The sequence below is a fragment of the Carassius carassius genome, chromosome 10, assembly GCF_963082965.1.
Source record: "Carassius carassius chromosome 10, fCarCar2.1, whole genome shotgun sequence".
Classification (NCBI taxonomy): domain Eukaryota; kingdom Metazoa; phylum Chordata; class Actinopteri; order Cypriniformes; family Cyprinidae; genus Carassius; species Carassius carassius.
The window spans coordinates 34,926,408-34,941,022 of record NC_081764.1 but is presented as its reverse complement, the minus strand read 5'-3'; the positions used below and the strand labels follow the sequence as shown (position 1 = coordinate 34,941,022).

The 14,615-nt window shown below is 41.9% G+C and overlaps 1 protein-coding gene across 5 annotated transcripts in view; it reads right to left on the bottom strand.

Moving 5' to 3' along the window:
• Positions 1-14,615, bottom strand: part of LOC132152217 (zinc finger E-box-binding homeobox 2-like) — a 71,339-nt gene that overhangs the window by 7,981 nt on the left and 48,743 nt on the right. For 3 of the 5 annotated variants that reach the window (XM_059561025.1, XM_059561027.1, XM_059561028.1), the window contains 6 exons: positions 13,144-13,407; positions 9,563-9,631; positions 6,744-6,938; positions 5,562-5,776; positions 3,396-3,504; positions 1,200-3,199 (listed from right to left, as the gene is read on the bottom strand). In XM_059561025.1, the coding sequence (XP_059417008.1) occupies positions 1,200-3,199; positions 3,396-3,504; positions 5,562-5,776; positions 6,744-6,938; positions 9,563-9,631; positions 13,144-13,407 (2,852 nt within the window). Of the gene's footprint in view, positions 1-1,199; positions 3,200-3,395; positions 3,505-5,561; positions 5,777-6,743; positions 6,939-9,562; positions 9,632-13,143; positions 13,412-14,615 lie in introns of all 5 variants that reach the window. The other 2 variants (XM_059561024.1, XM_059561026.1) reach the window with 1 other exon arrangement.

Genomic DNA, 14,615 nt, shown 5'->3' with positions numbered 1-14,615 from the left:
AATATACTGTAAATGACAGAATAGATCAGAAGATAATTTGCTTGTTTAATCTATGTATTTCATGATTTTTGTATTTGTATTTTTTATTTAAAGTGTAATATGTAAATATGAATAAGATATGCATTTCTCAGCTAAAACTGGAGTAGTAGCCTTAAGAATTAAATATTACAATGTTTGTGACCTGAAAAAGCATGTAAAGGCAGGATATTGCAAATGAGGCCTTTCTCTCTTCTTAATCACACCTTATTCCATATATTTGCATTCAAATTTGGTTTAATTTTGTACATGAAAGGGTGTTAGCGCAGTATTTATCTGAGCAGAGATTACCCCGATAGGCTTAAACCTAAATTAATGGGGAAAAAAATATTATTACATTAGAAGCTAATGACAATAAGAAGAGAGTCTTAGTAGGGAATATTGCCACAGTCCTCTAATTTCAAACAGTAATGATTAAATCAAGAGGGGCACAAAATGGCCAAAACCAGCGAGGAAGCCCTCATTATGGACAGCCGGCTCTGAACTGACAATACTTCTGTGCACTCTCTTTTAAAAAGCTCTGTGCTATCGTTCCACAATCAATTTGAGCTAAATGCCCTTAGCTGTATTTTTAAAATCTAATTTAATAACTTAGAATAGGAAACATTATTAATACTTTTTTATCAGAATGGTTTCCCCGATGTTAAACAGCCCTCAGCGCTGAGTTGTAATGAACATGGGGAGTGTGCATTATTAATCTTTATGCTCAAGCTCATTTCAGCTTTTCTCGCTGTAGAAATATAGGGGAAAAAAGAGGCAAAATGAGAATAAGGTTCACTGATTCTCTATGTGTCTGATTATTCTCACACCTGAGATGGGAAAAAGAGCAGCGGCGCCAAAGGCGCATCTACACTAGATCGACGAACACTTCCCACTTTGATGTTTCCTGTTCTCTGTATCTTGGACGAGCCACTCAAGGGCTGGCAACATAACCTTCACCATTAAAAGAGCCGGCGTATGGCACTAAAGGCATTGACGTCTACCACAGGAACTGCGGTTCTCTTTCATCGCCTCATCAGCCGCTGGGCGTGAGGTGAGCTCCCCTCTCCCACTCTGAGTGGCTTTTAATTAGTGTCTGAATGAAGCCGAGCTCCACTCACCAGAGGGATAGAAAAAAGAAACACAGGCCTGAGGGTTTATGAAACAGCGAGTCCGTTATTTACCTGGAACCCTGGCTTCCGTTGGTATTTTCTCCTCTGCTGCATCTCGGCGAAGCTGGCCGCCCCTGCTGCATACGTGTAGGCCATGTGCGGCAAGAAGCTTATCTGGTCGAGGCTGGGGTAGGGTCTCAGCCCCGGGAGACTGGCTTGCACTGGAGGCATGAACGTAGGGGGAGGAAATGCACTTTGAGGTGGGAGGGAGTTGTACAGGGGTTTGGCAGTGAATGGATTCAGACCAAACATGGGGCTCAAGCTTTTGTCCAGATTGCCGTTTGCATTGGGGCTGCCAAACTCCTTCTTAGAGAGATAAGCCAAGTTGAGCGGCTCGTCTGCATGCTCGTGGGGTGTCATGGTGTGGTTATGATCAGTGGGGGTGCTTTTTAGCTTGGGTCGGTTTTTCACAGTCAAGATGTGCTTTGGCTCCTTCATGAGCTTTGGCAATGAGAGGTCAAGAGGTTCAGCCTGCAGGTCCTCAGAGGTGAAGCTGTTGGGTGTGTAAGAGCTAGTGTGGGAGTTTTTGGAGGAGGCGGATGACAAGTTCAGAGGAGATGGCGTGTTGCTTCTGGAGTGGTCCAGCTTATCCCCCAGCTGCTTGTGGTTGGAGAACTGAGGAGTTTTGGAGAGCCTGAGTGGGGTGTCGCAGTTGTTAATGTTGTTATGAAGCTCGGGGATGGAGGGGGATGTGATGTGGTCAGTACCTTTGAACAGTGACATCGGAGACCGAATGCCTAAAGAGTCTTTAGTGGGTGTGTGAAAGGATACTGGATGACCAGACTCCACGTGGTTCCTGTCTAAAGGGGGAGTCCTGGAATTAGCGTACTGAAAGACTTTTCTTTGCTCAAACCACTCTTTAACAAACTCCTGTGGAAGGCCAACTGCTATGGAGATTTTCAGTAGTTCTTCTGAGTTGGGCTCCATGTTCATGGCGAAATAAGCTTTCAGCACTGACATGTGGTCCTTGTAGGGACTGATAGGGCCATTGACGCCCTTCTCAGGGATGAAGGAGGGGTGCAAGAGGCCATGTTTCTCTGCAAACAAGTCGGTTTTATTGGTCGTGGCATTCTGAGTGGGCTGAAGCACGGCCTTGATTTCCTCATTCATCTTGCAAAGGTACCGCTCGTGCTGGTGCAGGGGAATGGGGCCAGGGAAGGTCTCTTTGCAATACTGGCAGGAGAAGGGTGTAAACATTAGATTATTATTCTCATGCGTTTTTTCCTCTATACCCATATCTAGCATATGATTTGCCTTCTCTTTCTTGATATTGCTAATTTGCCTTTTAGAGTCCACAGTCAAGCTCTGAAGGCAGGCTTTGGCTTCGTTGACCTTCTCAAGTGTGTAGTCTATGATGCTCTTGGTGGCACCGTTGTGATTGATGAGTGGAAGTGTGTTCTGGGGTCCACTGGGAGAGGTGAGCCCTTGCTTCTGTTCCTCTATTTGGGAACCCAACTCCTTAATGTAAGCCTTCAACTTGGAGATCTCCTCTGGCTTGCAGTCCATCTTTTGTCGACAAACTGTGTTGTCCACAATCTGCAGGACCCTCTGTACCTCGCTAAGGTTGTTTCCCAGTGATGGATATCCCAGCGTTTGCCCCTCCATAACCATGCCCAGGTGCTGAAGGGGACTGTGGGAGTTTTGAATGCCTAGTGGGCTGCCTCCCCTCACACCACCATTCAGGAAGGGGCTGCCTGTACCGTAACCATGAGAGGCCATCATCAGCTTATAGTCGTTGAAGTCCAGTGGTTCAGATTTGATGTTGAGGTGGTTGGACTGGTCTTGCAAACGGAGAGGTTTGCCATTCTCCAGTTTGTGTCGTAACTGTGAAATGGCATTGTTTGTTGGGGAGGACGATGCAGAGGTCGGAGATGAACCAGTCTTCATGTTGTTCCTCACCCTGCCATTTATGGCGATCAGTCCGATGCATTTCTTACTGCTTATGTGTGAACTGTAGGACCCGGAGTGTGAGAATCTCTTCTTACAGTTTGGACATTCGTATGGCTTCTCGCCTACAGTAAAGACAGACAAAGAATTTGATCACATCAGGAAGCGTGAGATGTTCTTACTGACACTGATTGCATTTCTTTTTATCTAATTAAACTTATTTGCTGAAACAAAGCAAACAAAGAAGCCATTCATTCTGATGTCGAATTAGGAACATTCTTTACTAAAGCAATGAGTTATGAAAGAAAGAAAAGGACATACCACTGTGTATCCGCAGGTGCTCCTTTAGATGGTGTTTGTATTTGAAGGCCTTGCCACATTCTGTGCATTTGAACTTGCGGTTGCCAGAACCTTGGTTGAGAATCTGGTGCTGTGGGTGAGAAAATATTCACATGAGCTTCTCTTGCACAAACACACAACAGGCAAGATTTCAGTGAATAATTTCATAACGGGCCAAATGGCTTCTGTTGTAAAGCAGCATCTTGCTTTGGTTGGGTGCATTTGAGCAGCGATAACAGACCAACTCATACCTTTTCATTTCCTGACTCTAGATCCAGAAATGCTGAATTGGCAGCGAAAAAAAAGAACAAAAATAATCCTATTTTTAAGATTTTTTTTCCTCATTAGGGAGGCAGAAATTATCCACTTCATCTAATTTGGCATAATTGTTCCAAACAAATCACGCATATTTAATCAACACATCCTTCAGATACCTGTGCAAAGAGTTCATTACGCAAAAAGGTGGTCTCGAATAAATGTTGCAATTTCATAATTGGACACAAATTTGTAGACTGTTTACAGGCTTCAAACGTCTCTTTAGTAATGCGTGAATGCAGCTCGTAGGCAGGCACTTCATTTGCTGTTCAAAGGTAGAACATGAGCGCTGCGCCCCTCGCATTTGCAATTCAAAGCAGAGCCCCGAAAATCATAATATAATAACAATAACAACAACAACAATATGGTTGTCAGTGCAGAGAAGCAGAGAGCGCACCAGGCGAGCACAATTAATTCAGAGTGGGAGGTGAGTATGTCGAACGGGCAGAGGAACACAAAAGGCTTGTGAGCGCCGCCCATGATCGGCGCCGACAACTGGTGGGGAGAGAGAGAGGCCCGCATTCCACTGGAGACAGATGGCATAAAGCACAGGACACAGGGAGGATTGTTCAAACAGCGGCAACCTTCAAACATCAAGCGGGGAGCCGTGCGGCCCACGGCGGGGAGGGACCCCACCATTAGCTCATATGTTGCTGAGTCGCATAAACAAACAGCAACAGCTGCTTTACGCCCACCACCATCCCTCTGAGGATGGAGGCAGGTTTTAGTCCCACCATCACCCTCGATGTGATACAGTCACTCCGTCGGCCTAATTGTGATTGGCAGTGAGAGGAGACAGATTTTTCCACCCAGGTGAGATGCACTTGCTCTAAGTGTGTCAAGCATGATGTGGGCGGGGCATTTGATTGAGTATTTGCATATTATTGGGCTTAGCAATCAATAATCAGCCTTATCAGTAAACCAAAGTCACTTACACATGTAGAGAGCTCTACTGCACAACATGGACTGATTTCAATAGCCATCAGATTTTCAGACTGCAAATTTTCAACAGGAAATTCTTTCAAGATGAAGCGCACAAACAAAGACCAACAAATAGGAAGTAATTTGTGGATTAGAGGGGTCACGGGTGCAGAATGAGCCATCTGTTCATGTTTTGAGCAGCCCGTGGCATCAGGTGAAGAAGTTGGCAGGTCGTTGTGTATCAAATCAGTCTGTTCTAGTCAGAACGTCATGTCTGAGAGATAAAAGAGCTGCTGTACCATCAATCATCTTGGATGATTACAGGAGCGAGTCGGATTTCACACTGTGCTTTGAGCTGTAAAGATAAGTTTTAAGTGGTTCAGTCACTGGAGAGATCCACATATCACTTTGCATTACATGGACCTGCTTTATTTGCCAGAAGAGATCCAGTGTATCTACCTGTTTATACAGATGAATGTGTCTTTTATCTTACCATGATAACCCATATAATCTGTGTAAATAATGCTCCAACAGATTGTTAAGAAATAAAACACTGAGTGCTCGGCTTACGCTTATCATTTACGCATGTGGAAATTATGATGTGTTACTCTGTCACCGCAGAGAAACTGATTTTTAAAGAACATAAAAAAGAAAACCTAAAGCGCGGATACAATTTCAAAATTGGAAATTAACATAGTCATTCGATCGTGAATATAAGACTGCAGAATCATATCAGAGCAGGCCATCAAAAAACCATTTAGACCTCAATTAAGGCTATAACCATTAAAAGATCTGCATCTTCAAAATGCCATGAAAAATTAATAATGATTGCCTATCAAAATGATATCTTTTCTCAGAGGGAATACAGCACATTAGCTATAGAGAGAGAGCAAGAGAGGAAGTGTGGCTCACCTGATCTCTTCCTGGCTTGTGTGTGGCCATATGTCTCTCCAGCTGAGTGCGGTAAGCAAACGTGTAGCTGCACAGAGGGCAGGCGAAGTTCTCCTCGTTTTTCTCATGCCGGTACTTGATGTGTTCCTTTAGGGAAGTCAAGCGTTTGTAACCCCGGTCGCAGTAGGGGCAGGTCAACAGTTGGGCGAAAGCATCTGGAGTTCCAGGTGGCAGGTCTGCAGTAGAGAGAGAGGGGCAGTGGGCCAAAAGGTCAGCAAATTAATGGCAGCGAATGGGCGCTGTGCCCAGGGTGGTACGAGGAGGTATCTGTACAATCTGCTCCACTGTGTGCCACCGTCAATGTTGGCACTGCCACCCATACACACACTCACGCCAAAGCATGAACACACACAGTGGGTACATTCAAATTCACACAATTTTTGTTCATGGGCTTAAGGTGAAGAAATATAACACATAAAATTATTTTAATGCATGAATTATTCCCTGTAACGCACCTCTTAATACACTGTATGATCTCATTAATAATTATAACCATATATTTATAATCTTTACCTATTTGTTTTTACGTGTTTAGGAAGTATAATGCATTAGGACATCGTGTTGCACTGTAACAAGGAATCTGCAAATATTTTGGTTATTTCTGAAAAAAATACATACATTATAACGTACCTAATGAACACTTTCATAAATCATAAAGGCATCAAGTAAAGAGTTACCAAGCATTCTTCTATTAAAATAGTTTTTGTGTTGGTTCTATGCAGTTTATGGTAACATTATGGGTTTTGTATATGGGTTGCCACTTGGCGTTCAAAATTAAATCCGGGTCTTGAAACAGAAGCAGATGGGAGCCTCACAATTGGCCTGGACTTCTTTGGATTATGTCGGAATAAACTGCTACTAACCCTAACTGGCTAAAAGCTGTTTTAAAACCCATTTACTGATGCCATTTGGGGACCAGTTGTGTTCTCTCTGTTGTAATCACTTCTGGTGGCTTGAATGTCTAATTTTTCACACGTTCTTCATAAGAAAGGTATGCGCCGTAATGCACCCCGGCTGCCCCCCTCGGGATGGGAAATTTTAGGTTTATGATTTCACCACTCAGACAGCTGCACCTCGCTGTAAAGGTAAACACTCCGGTATGCAGCCAATCAGACGGTGGCAACAGCTGCCTGGCATTCTCACCGTTCTCCTCGTGTCCATTGACTTCGGGCGTGGTGAGGCGGGAACGGGACAGTTCCTCCGGTGCCTCGGGGTAGATGATGGCTGTGTCTCCTCTCTGGAGGTATTCGGCAATGCTGACCACATGACTTTCACTGTTCACCAGTTTATGCTTCCCGAAGAAATCCTCAAACTCAGTAGCACAGTGTACACTCTTCACTAGAATCACAGAGAGAAAGAGAGAAAGTGTTTAAATTCAACCTGGATTCTTGCTTGCATGTGAAAAATATGGTGTACTGAAAGGTGACGGAAAAAAGAACACAGGAACATTAAAAGGAACGTTCTGGGAGGGATATGTCTAAATTACTGCCTTATCTAGCCACCTAATGGCCACTAAACTAAGAAATATGACTTAATCTAACAGGAGAACCATTGGAATTGTGGAAAAGCTTTTAACGATAGTCCTCGCCCTTTTTTACTTTAAAATGTATTAGAGGCAGTCAAACAAGGAGCAGAAACCTATGTCATAATCCCAACATCATTTGCTAGCTCTCTCATTAAACTCTTTACTAGTTGGATTCTGATAATTACATAAAAACATTAGATGACATTTTGAAGTGAAGGCACAACAGGGCTGAGTCTATGTGTTATTTGTCCTTTCCACTTAAAAAGCAAACATTTTAATCACCAAAATGCCCCCCCCACTCAAAAAAAAAAAAAAAAAATATATATATATATATATATATATATATATATATATGTTTCTCCAAGACAGCAATGAGATTGAGTGCAAGGTTTTGCTGAAGTTTCCTGCTTTTTAGATGTTTCTCATGAGAAAAAGACACAAGTAATCTCTTGTGTCTCTTCTAAAGGTTCAGAGCTGCTCTACACATTCATTTTATAGCTCTATAGTCATACTGGATCACAACTAGTCACTCATTTGAGAACCTTAGGAGAAACATCTGAGAACAACATGAAATATAATGGAGAAGTAAGTTTTCAGCGGTGAAAATAACATCCTATGAGTAATAAAATTTGCTCATATGGAAAATAAGTGTAGGTAGAAAATAGACACAAAGAGTGTCATAATTATTTCTCCACATCACTACAAGAGCATATACAGGAAACCGAAGGTGTTTTACGTTATTATGTAACAGAATATTATCTAACAGAGAATAAATAGCTCTCACCCATTCTTCAGACAAGTTAAATATTAGAGTAGAGAGACAGCACATGTTTGGCTTAAGGTTTTATCAGCTACCTTTTAATTAGGATGAGCTTGTGTAAGGTATAAACTCTGCACTAAGGTTTGTCTGACGGTAAACATTTTATCGTCTCATTTGTGCAAAGGTCAAGCCACTGGGCTGTGTCGCTGTCAAAAATGTCTTGAAAATGTCAGAGCTGGCAGCCCTTTAACATTATTTAACAGAGCAAATGATTACCTCCTCTCTCATTACTAGACCTGCCTCGCTATCATTCACGTGAACACGCATGCACACCGAGGCCCGACAAATGAACACGTTTAGCTCCTCGCTGCTGTGGGTTTTGCGGCTTACATGATCTAAACAAATCAAGTTTACGAACTAATTAGATTTTGGCCTGAAATGCGATTTGGGGAAGTTTAATGCTCTAAAGTCAACGTCCTTTTCCTTCCACTCCTGAAGCTTGAGCCGAAAACATCCCTCCCTGCAGAGGAGGATCGTGGGCCGCGCAGCAGAGCTGTTTATCTCTGGAGTGTGTGTCTAACATTAGAAAGCTTTATTAAAACTACACATCATTCCTCCTGAACTTTAGCTCCGCCCATTCCCTTCAAACACAGTGAACAAAGTAATCAAGTTTCCTTATGCTTTCAGAATACTTACATACTTGCATATATATGCGTATTTGGCAAGAACCCTAAAATATATTTTGATAGATGTAACCAACAACTTTAAATTAATTGTTTTACATTTTTCCACTGTTATAATTTGATTTGCAATGCTTCAAGGGATTGTATTTTTATTTTATTTTTCTCACTGAAACTGTTAAGTTTGCAGTCTTGTGCCTTCCTATAAGGTGGCTCAGTGGTAGAGCATTGTGTAACCAGCACAAAAGGTCATGGGTTCAATTCCCAGGGAACACACATACTGGTAATAATAAAAAAAGTGTGTGTGTGTGTGTGTGTGTGTGTGTGTGTGTGTGTGTGTGTGTGTGTGTGTGTGTGTGTGTGTGTGTGTGTGTGTGTGTGTGTGTGTGTGTGTGTGTGTGTGTGTGTGTGTGTGTGTGTGTGTGTGTGTGTGTGTGTGTGTGTGTGTGTGTGTGTGTGTGTGTGTGTGTGTGTGTGTGTGTGTGTGTGTGTGTGTGTGTGTGTGTGTGTGTGTGTGTGTGTGTGTGTGTGTGTGTGTGTGTGTGTGTGTGTGTGTGTGTGTGTTCCTGTAGCTCAATTGGTAGAGCACTGTGCTATCAAGTGCAAGGTTGGGGGTTCGATTCCCCGGGAACACATGGTAGGTAAAAATTAATAGCCTGAATGCAATGTAAGTCGCTTTGGATAAAAGCGTCTGCTAAATGCATAAATTTATTTAATTTATATATATATGTATAGCCTGAATGCACTGTAAGCCACTTTGGATAAAAGCATCTGCTTAAATGTAAATGTACCTTAGTCTTTTTGTCAGATTTTTATTTACCTTTTTGCTTCATACAAAAGTTTATGAAGCTTATGGCTTCTAACACTTTAACAAGTCTTTAAAAAAATCCCTATGGGAAAAATGAATGGAAAAAAAAATGCCAGCACTGTTGAAAAAGTGGGTGGAACTAATGAACTCTATATAAATACAGCAGATCATCATGTTCACTTGACTCACCTGTCCCGTTCCCAACCGGCTCCAAATCGGCATCAGGCCCCATAGTGTCATAGTCTCTCTTCAGCTCATCTGTGAATGAGAGACAGACAGGAGGAGAGTCTATTAGCTCACTGATACACTGCATCTGGACGGAAACATCTTGTTCTGCATCTCGTGTAGGACTCAGAATGACCCACTTATTTACACTGACAACAATCACACACACACAGAGCAGAGCACACTGGGAAACAAGCGAGAGCAAACTCAGAGATCAGCTCAAGAATGTTCCATCCACCTGAACAAGCAAACAGATTGAGAGAGAGAGAGACAGAGACACAGAGAGAGACAGAGACACAGAGACACAGAGAGAGACAGAGAGAGAGAGAGACAGAGAGAGAGAGAGAGAGAGAGAGAGAGAGAGAGGATGAGTCTTCTGATCTCCAGTGCACTGATCCACTGCTGCTCCATGTCTCTGGCACACAAACCAAACACTGAGTAACTAATTAAAACACTGACATCACGAGAAACACATCACTGCATCAACTCTCTGCTTTAAACATCTTTATTCTGAGGTCAGGCTTTTCACCTATATCGTTGCACTGGCTGTGAAAGATGACGTTACATAAATTAATAACCCAGCTGATTTATATATATATATAGAAGTTCTCTTGATCTTTCCAGACATCTTTTGTTTCATTCTGCCGCATAGAGCTTTTACTGGAATCCACCTTCTTCTCTCCTTCTTGTTTCTCTCAGTTTTACTATCAGTGTTTCGGGGGGAAAAGGGACAAATTTTCCAGTAGGAGGTAAACTAGTCCTCCTCAGTTTGGAGAGCCGAGGGAGTTGTGCTCTCGTCTCAGGCTGATAAATCAGTTTCGAGGTGGTGGGTGAGTAAACAGGAGTCTGAAGGAGAACCGTGTTGAATCTATTCCTCCTGATGATTTTACTCCATCCATTCGGTTTACTCTCAAAACATTCATGTCTCTACGGGCTGTTAGCCTGCTCTGTGAAAACACACGGCTCCCGTCTGAACCTCCTGACTCTCTGTGGTCCTTGGAAGGGTCCGAAATACAAGAAAAGAGGGAAAATGAAGGGTGGTGAAGAGGCAGGTGATGTATTTAAACCCTCTGTCAGAGATAACAATGCCACACACTACTGAAAGGCAATTATGGGAGATGAGAGCGAGTCAAGGACGACACCAACGCACCAATCTGACCGACCGGAGCAAATAGACAAGAGCGAGAGAGAGAGCGTGCGGGGCTTATCTCAGGACAGAGCTATGTGTTGAGGTACCAGTGCAGACACTCCGGCACCAAACGCGAAAAAAAAAACACAGAGATGCAGACGGAAAGTGCCCACAAGTTTGGAAAGACCACAAAAAAGAGAAAAGGAGAGAAAAAGAGAGAGAGACTTTGGCTTCTTCCTCCAGAACTAATGAACGTCACCCCAGCAGCGCAGAAACATGGCCGTGGTTTTTATCACAACACACACACACACACACACACACAAATTGCAACACAGTGGAATCACAGACATTCCGGCTCCAAGAGAGTTTATCAAATTAAAGGAATGCACCGAGTTAAACATGAGTTAAGCTCTATCAACAGCATTTGTAGCATGATGTTAAAAATAATAACAACAAAGCTATTAAAGTATACTTTAAAACTTTCAAAATAATTTAAATATAAACAACAACTGTAAGTACAAATACTGGACTGGAGCTGATTTAGAGTGATGGGCAAGGTAATCATTGCTAACTAAAACCATTAAATAATAATAATAATAAAAAAATATATAATAATAATAATTGTTATTTATAATTGTATATATCTTATATATACATATATATTCTCCAATGCATCGCGATTCTGTCTTCAAAGATTCTGAACCTTTCAGAATAGATTCTGAGCTTGTTTATTTTTCTCGCATGTGTGCACGCTAAAGATGCGGATGGCTTCAATGCACAGAATTTGCACTGTGAGATACTTGCACATCGCTTGACAGTCTGTGCTACCACCCGCCATGTTTTACTTTAGATATGCTTTCATTTATGTCATTTGAAATGCACGATTAGATGCACGAAATTCGCAAACTGAGAGACTTTCACGTGCGCTTTGTGTTTGTTGTCCTGAAGCTCAGTATCTGCTGCGGTTAAATGCACTTGCATTTTCAAATACTTTTATATGAAATTGATGTACACACAGTCAGTTATGTTTTCAGAGCAGGAAAAAAGATCTGATATCGAAATAGATTTGTGCGTTAGTGTGAATGCAGGCTGTTAAAGTGGCCACTTTCTATGATCTCATCAGTAATAATCAAACGCAATAATGTTGAGGAAAAAAGAGAAAAATACTCAACTATAGTCTGTACACTTTCCATGAAGTGCCTGAATCTAATAAAATAATACAAATAAAATACAACAAAAACAAATAAAATAATAAAAACAAAACTACTAAAACTTTCAAGAAAATCTAAATTTAAAACAAAATAATCAAAAAAATCGAATTAATATATACATATTTCCGTAATTACAAAATTGTATTATTTTCACCTCATATATAACACTGATTGTTGGCTTATGAAAGTGGGTGGCCACGATTCCCATTTCTGTGATATTCTATGCCATCTCAAACAGTTGGGTTCGTGAAAGAGGCCTTTAGTTCAGTGAAGTGTGAGAAATCCTGGTCTAAAGACAGCTGAAAAACGCTTGGATTTCTCAGAACCACTGTAAATAATGAAGCGGGCTGCTCTCCTGAAGAAAAATCAGACTTCATAGTATTCCTAATGCCACTACCCCGGCTTTTTTTTGGGCCGTATTAAATTTTTAGACTACTGAACGCCCCCTCTTTCTCTCGGCTCTGTGCACAGCTAGTTCATTAGCAGAAATGAATAGCGAAGAAGTGCTCATTTAGATGGTCTGTCTTCCATGGGCTCTCACACTCCTATGTTTCTGTCATACGCTTCTTAGAATCATTGACTCTTATTACACATGTAAATGGCTATCATAAAAATAAAAATTTCATTTAAGATTCTTAATGACTTGAGCAGCAGCCTGGCCTCCCTTAATGATTACCTCTCTCCCTCATTAAGAGTATTTATCTCTCTGCGTCTCTGACTGCGCCTCCCGCACCAATGATGCTTGCAGGAGGAAACCGGGAGTCGCGTTTACATGGACACGCGACGCACCGCTATTACTGCAATTACCAATGATGCTCTGCAAACCGGGCTGACGATTACAGACAGAAACTGCTCTTATGTGATAATTAAAGAGTAGTGTTCTGCTGTAGTTGTACTGGAAGTTGAGAGCAGGTTTTAACACAATAGCAATGACAACACACATAGTAGAGGGGTGTGTCTAAGATAAGATGGGCGTGGTTATGAGATGAGGGGTGTGTCTATGGGATGAAGGGCGTGGTTATGATATGGGGGTGTCTAAGAGATACATGTGACTAAGAGAGGACAAGGTGTGTCTAAGATTAGATGTGCATGTCTAATAGAAAAGAGGGTGTGTCTTAGTGAAGATGGGCGTGTCTACAATAAGAGAGGGTGTGTCTTTGATGAAAGCTGTGTTTTTTCTGGTAAAGGAAGTGGGCGGAACTCACCGGTTCCATCGACTGATGCACTGAGCAGGTCATTTTCATTCCAGATGTTTTCTATCCCACTGTCCTTCATATCATCTTCATCATCCACAGTCTTCCTCAGAAGTGTGTGACCCAGGGTCGGAGAGGGCAGGGCCACAGACTCATGATTGACAAGGCTGACTGGACTCCCCGCCCCATTGAGCAAGCCATCTTCCTCCGACACCAGAAGTCTGTCCTCTTCTTCCGTCTCTGATCCGGTTTCTACAACGTTCTCAAAGTCCAACACTGCCAAAAAACACATACACATATATGATCAATATTACAGATTATTACAGTGAGGAGCTTGTCCATGTATGTGATGCATAACTTAGAGCTCCAGTAGGATTGCTAAGCTATGAAAGAAGGTTAAACTCCTCTGGGATGAGTTAATAAAGAAAGGCCTTATACTTATTTTCATCTGTGCATTCTTTAGTTTTGGTGAGCAAGAGTACGCCAGCACACACACACACACACACACACAGAAAGCACAGTCTATCTTAACATTCCCCTGTGGACAAAAAGATTACACTAGGCATATCTGTTCCTAACATGATCTTTGGCTAATCCACCGGTCTGCACTTGCCTCCCGAACAACTGCACAACAGGTGCAAATTAAAATGAAAACGGTGCATGTGTGTGCGTATGTGACCTGGGCTGAATACCAATTGACAGGGGAAACAAAACCTTTTCAAGAGGTGTGACCACAAGGGTTTAGGCAAGTTCAGACTGAGTAATGCTCTCTGTGAGAGAAAGAACCCAAGAAAAGAGACAGAGAAAGAAGGAGGGAGGAAATAAGAATAGAAAAGCCAAAAGAATAAGTGAGACGTTCAGACTTGATGTGTGGTCCAGATATACCCTCAACACATTTACATTCAAAACACTCTCACATGCCCAGCGACCGGACGCAATATATCTGGACAGGCTGCCGGTGCTGGAAAACTTCCATGTGTTTGACTACAGAAAAGGCGGTTGTGGAGTAAAAATATGGGCTTCGCATTGGCTCACAAATCAGTTTTTAAAACAACAATTGTTTGATAAAACTAAAATAATTTGATTGAGTCTACTCGACCCACTCTAAAATAATTTGCATTTTTTACAGTGAATTCATTGCTTTCTTTTTATACACTACCATTTAACTTGCCATCCCCAAACTTATGAACAGCAGTGTTCATTTAAATAACTTCTGACCATCTCATCAAAGCAATTTGTGATGACACAAAGACACAGACATGTTTGCATGTTTATATAAGCTCTCAAAATGCGTAAGCATGTGTTCATGAACAGGTTATGGGAAATTGTTAAGAGAGACAGAAGGAAAGAAAGAGAGAGCAGCAAGACAGAGAGAAAGAGAGAGAGAACGCTTCTACAAAGTAGAAATGACATCTTGAGAAGTTAAAAACAAAATCCATCAACTTTGTACTCGCTGCTGGAAGATATGAAAAGGCCGATACATA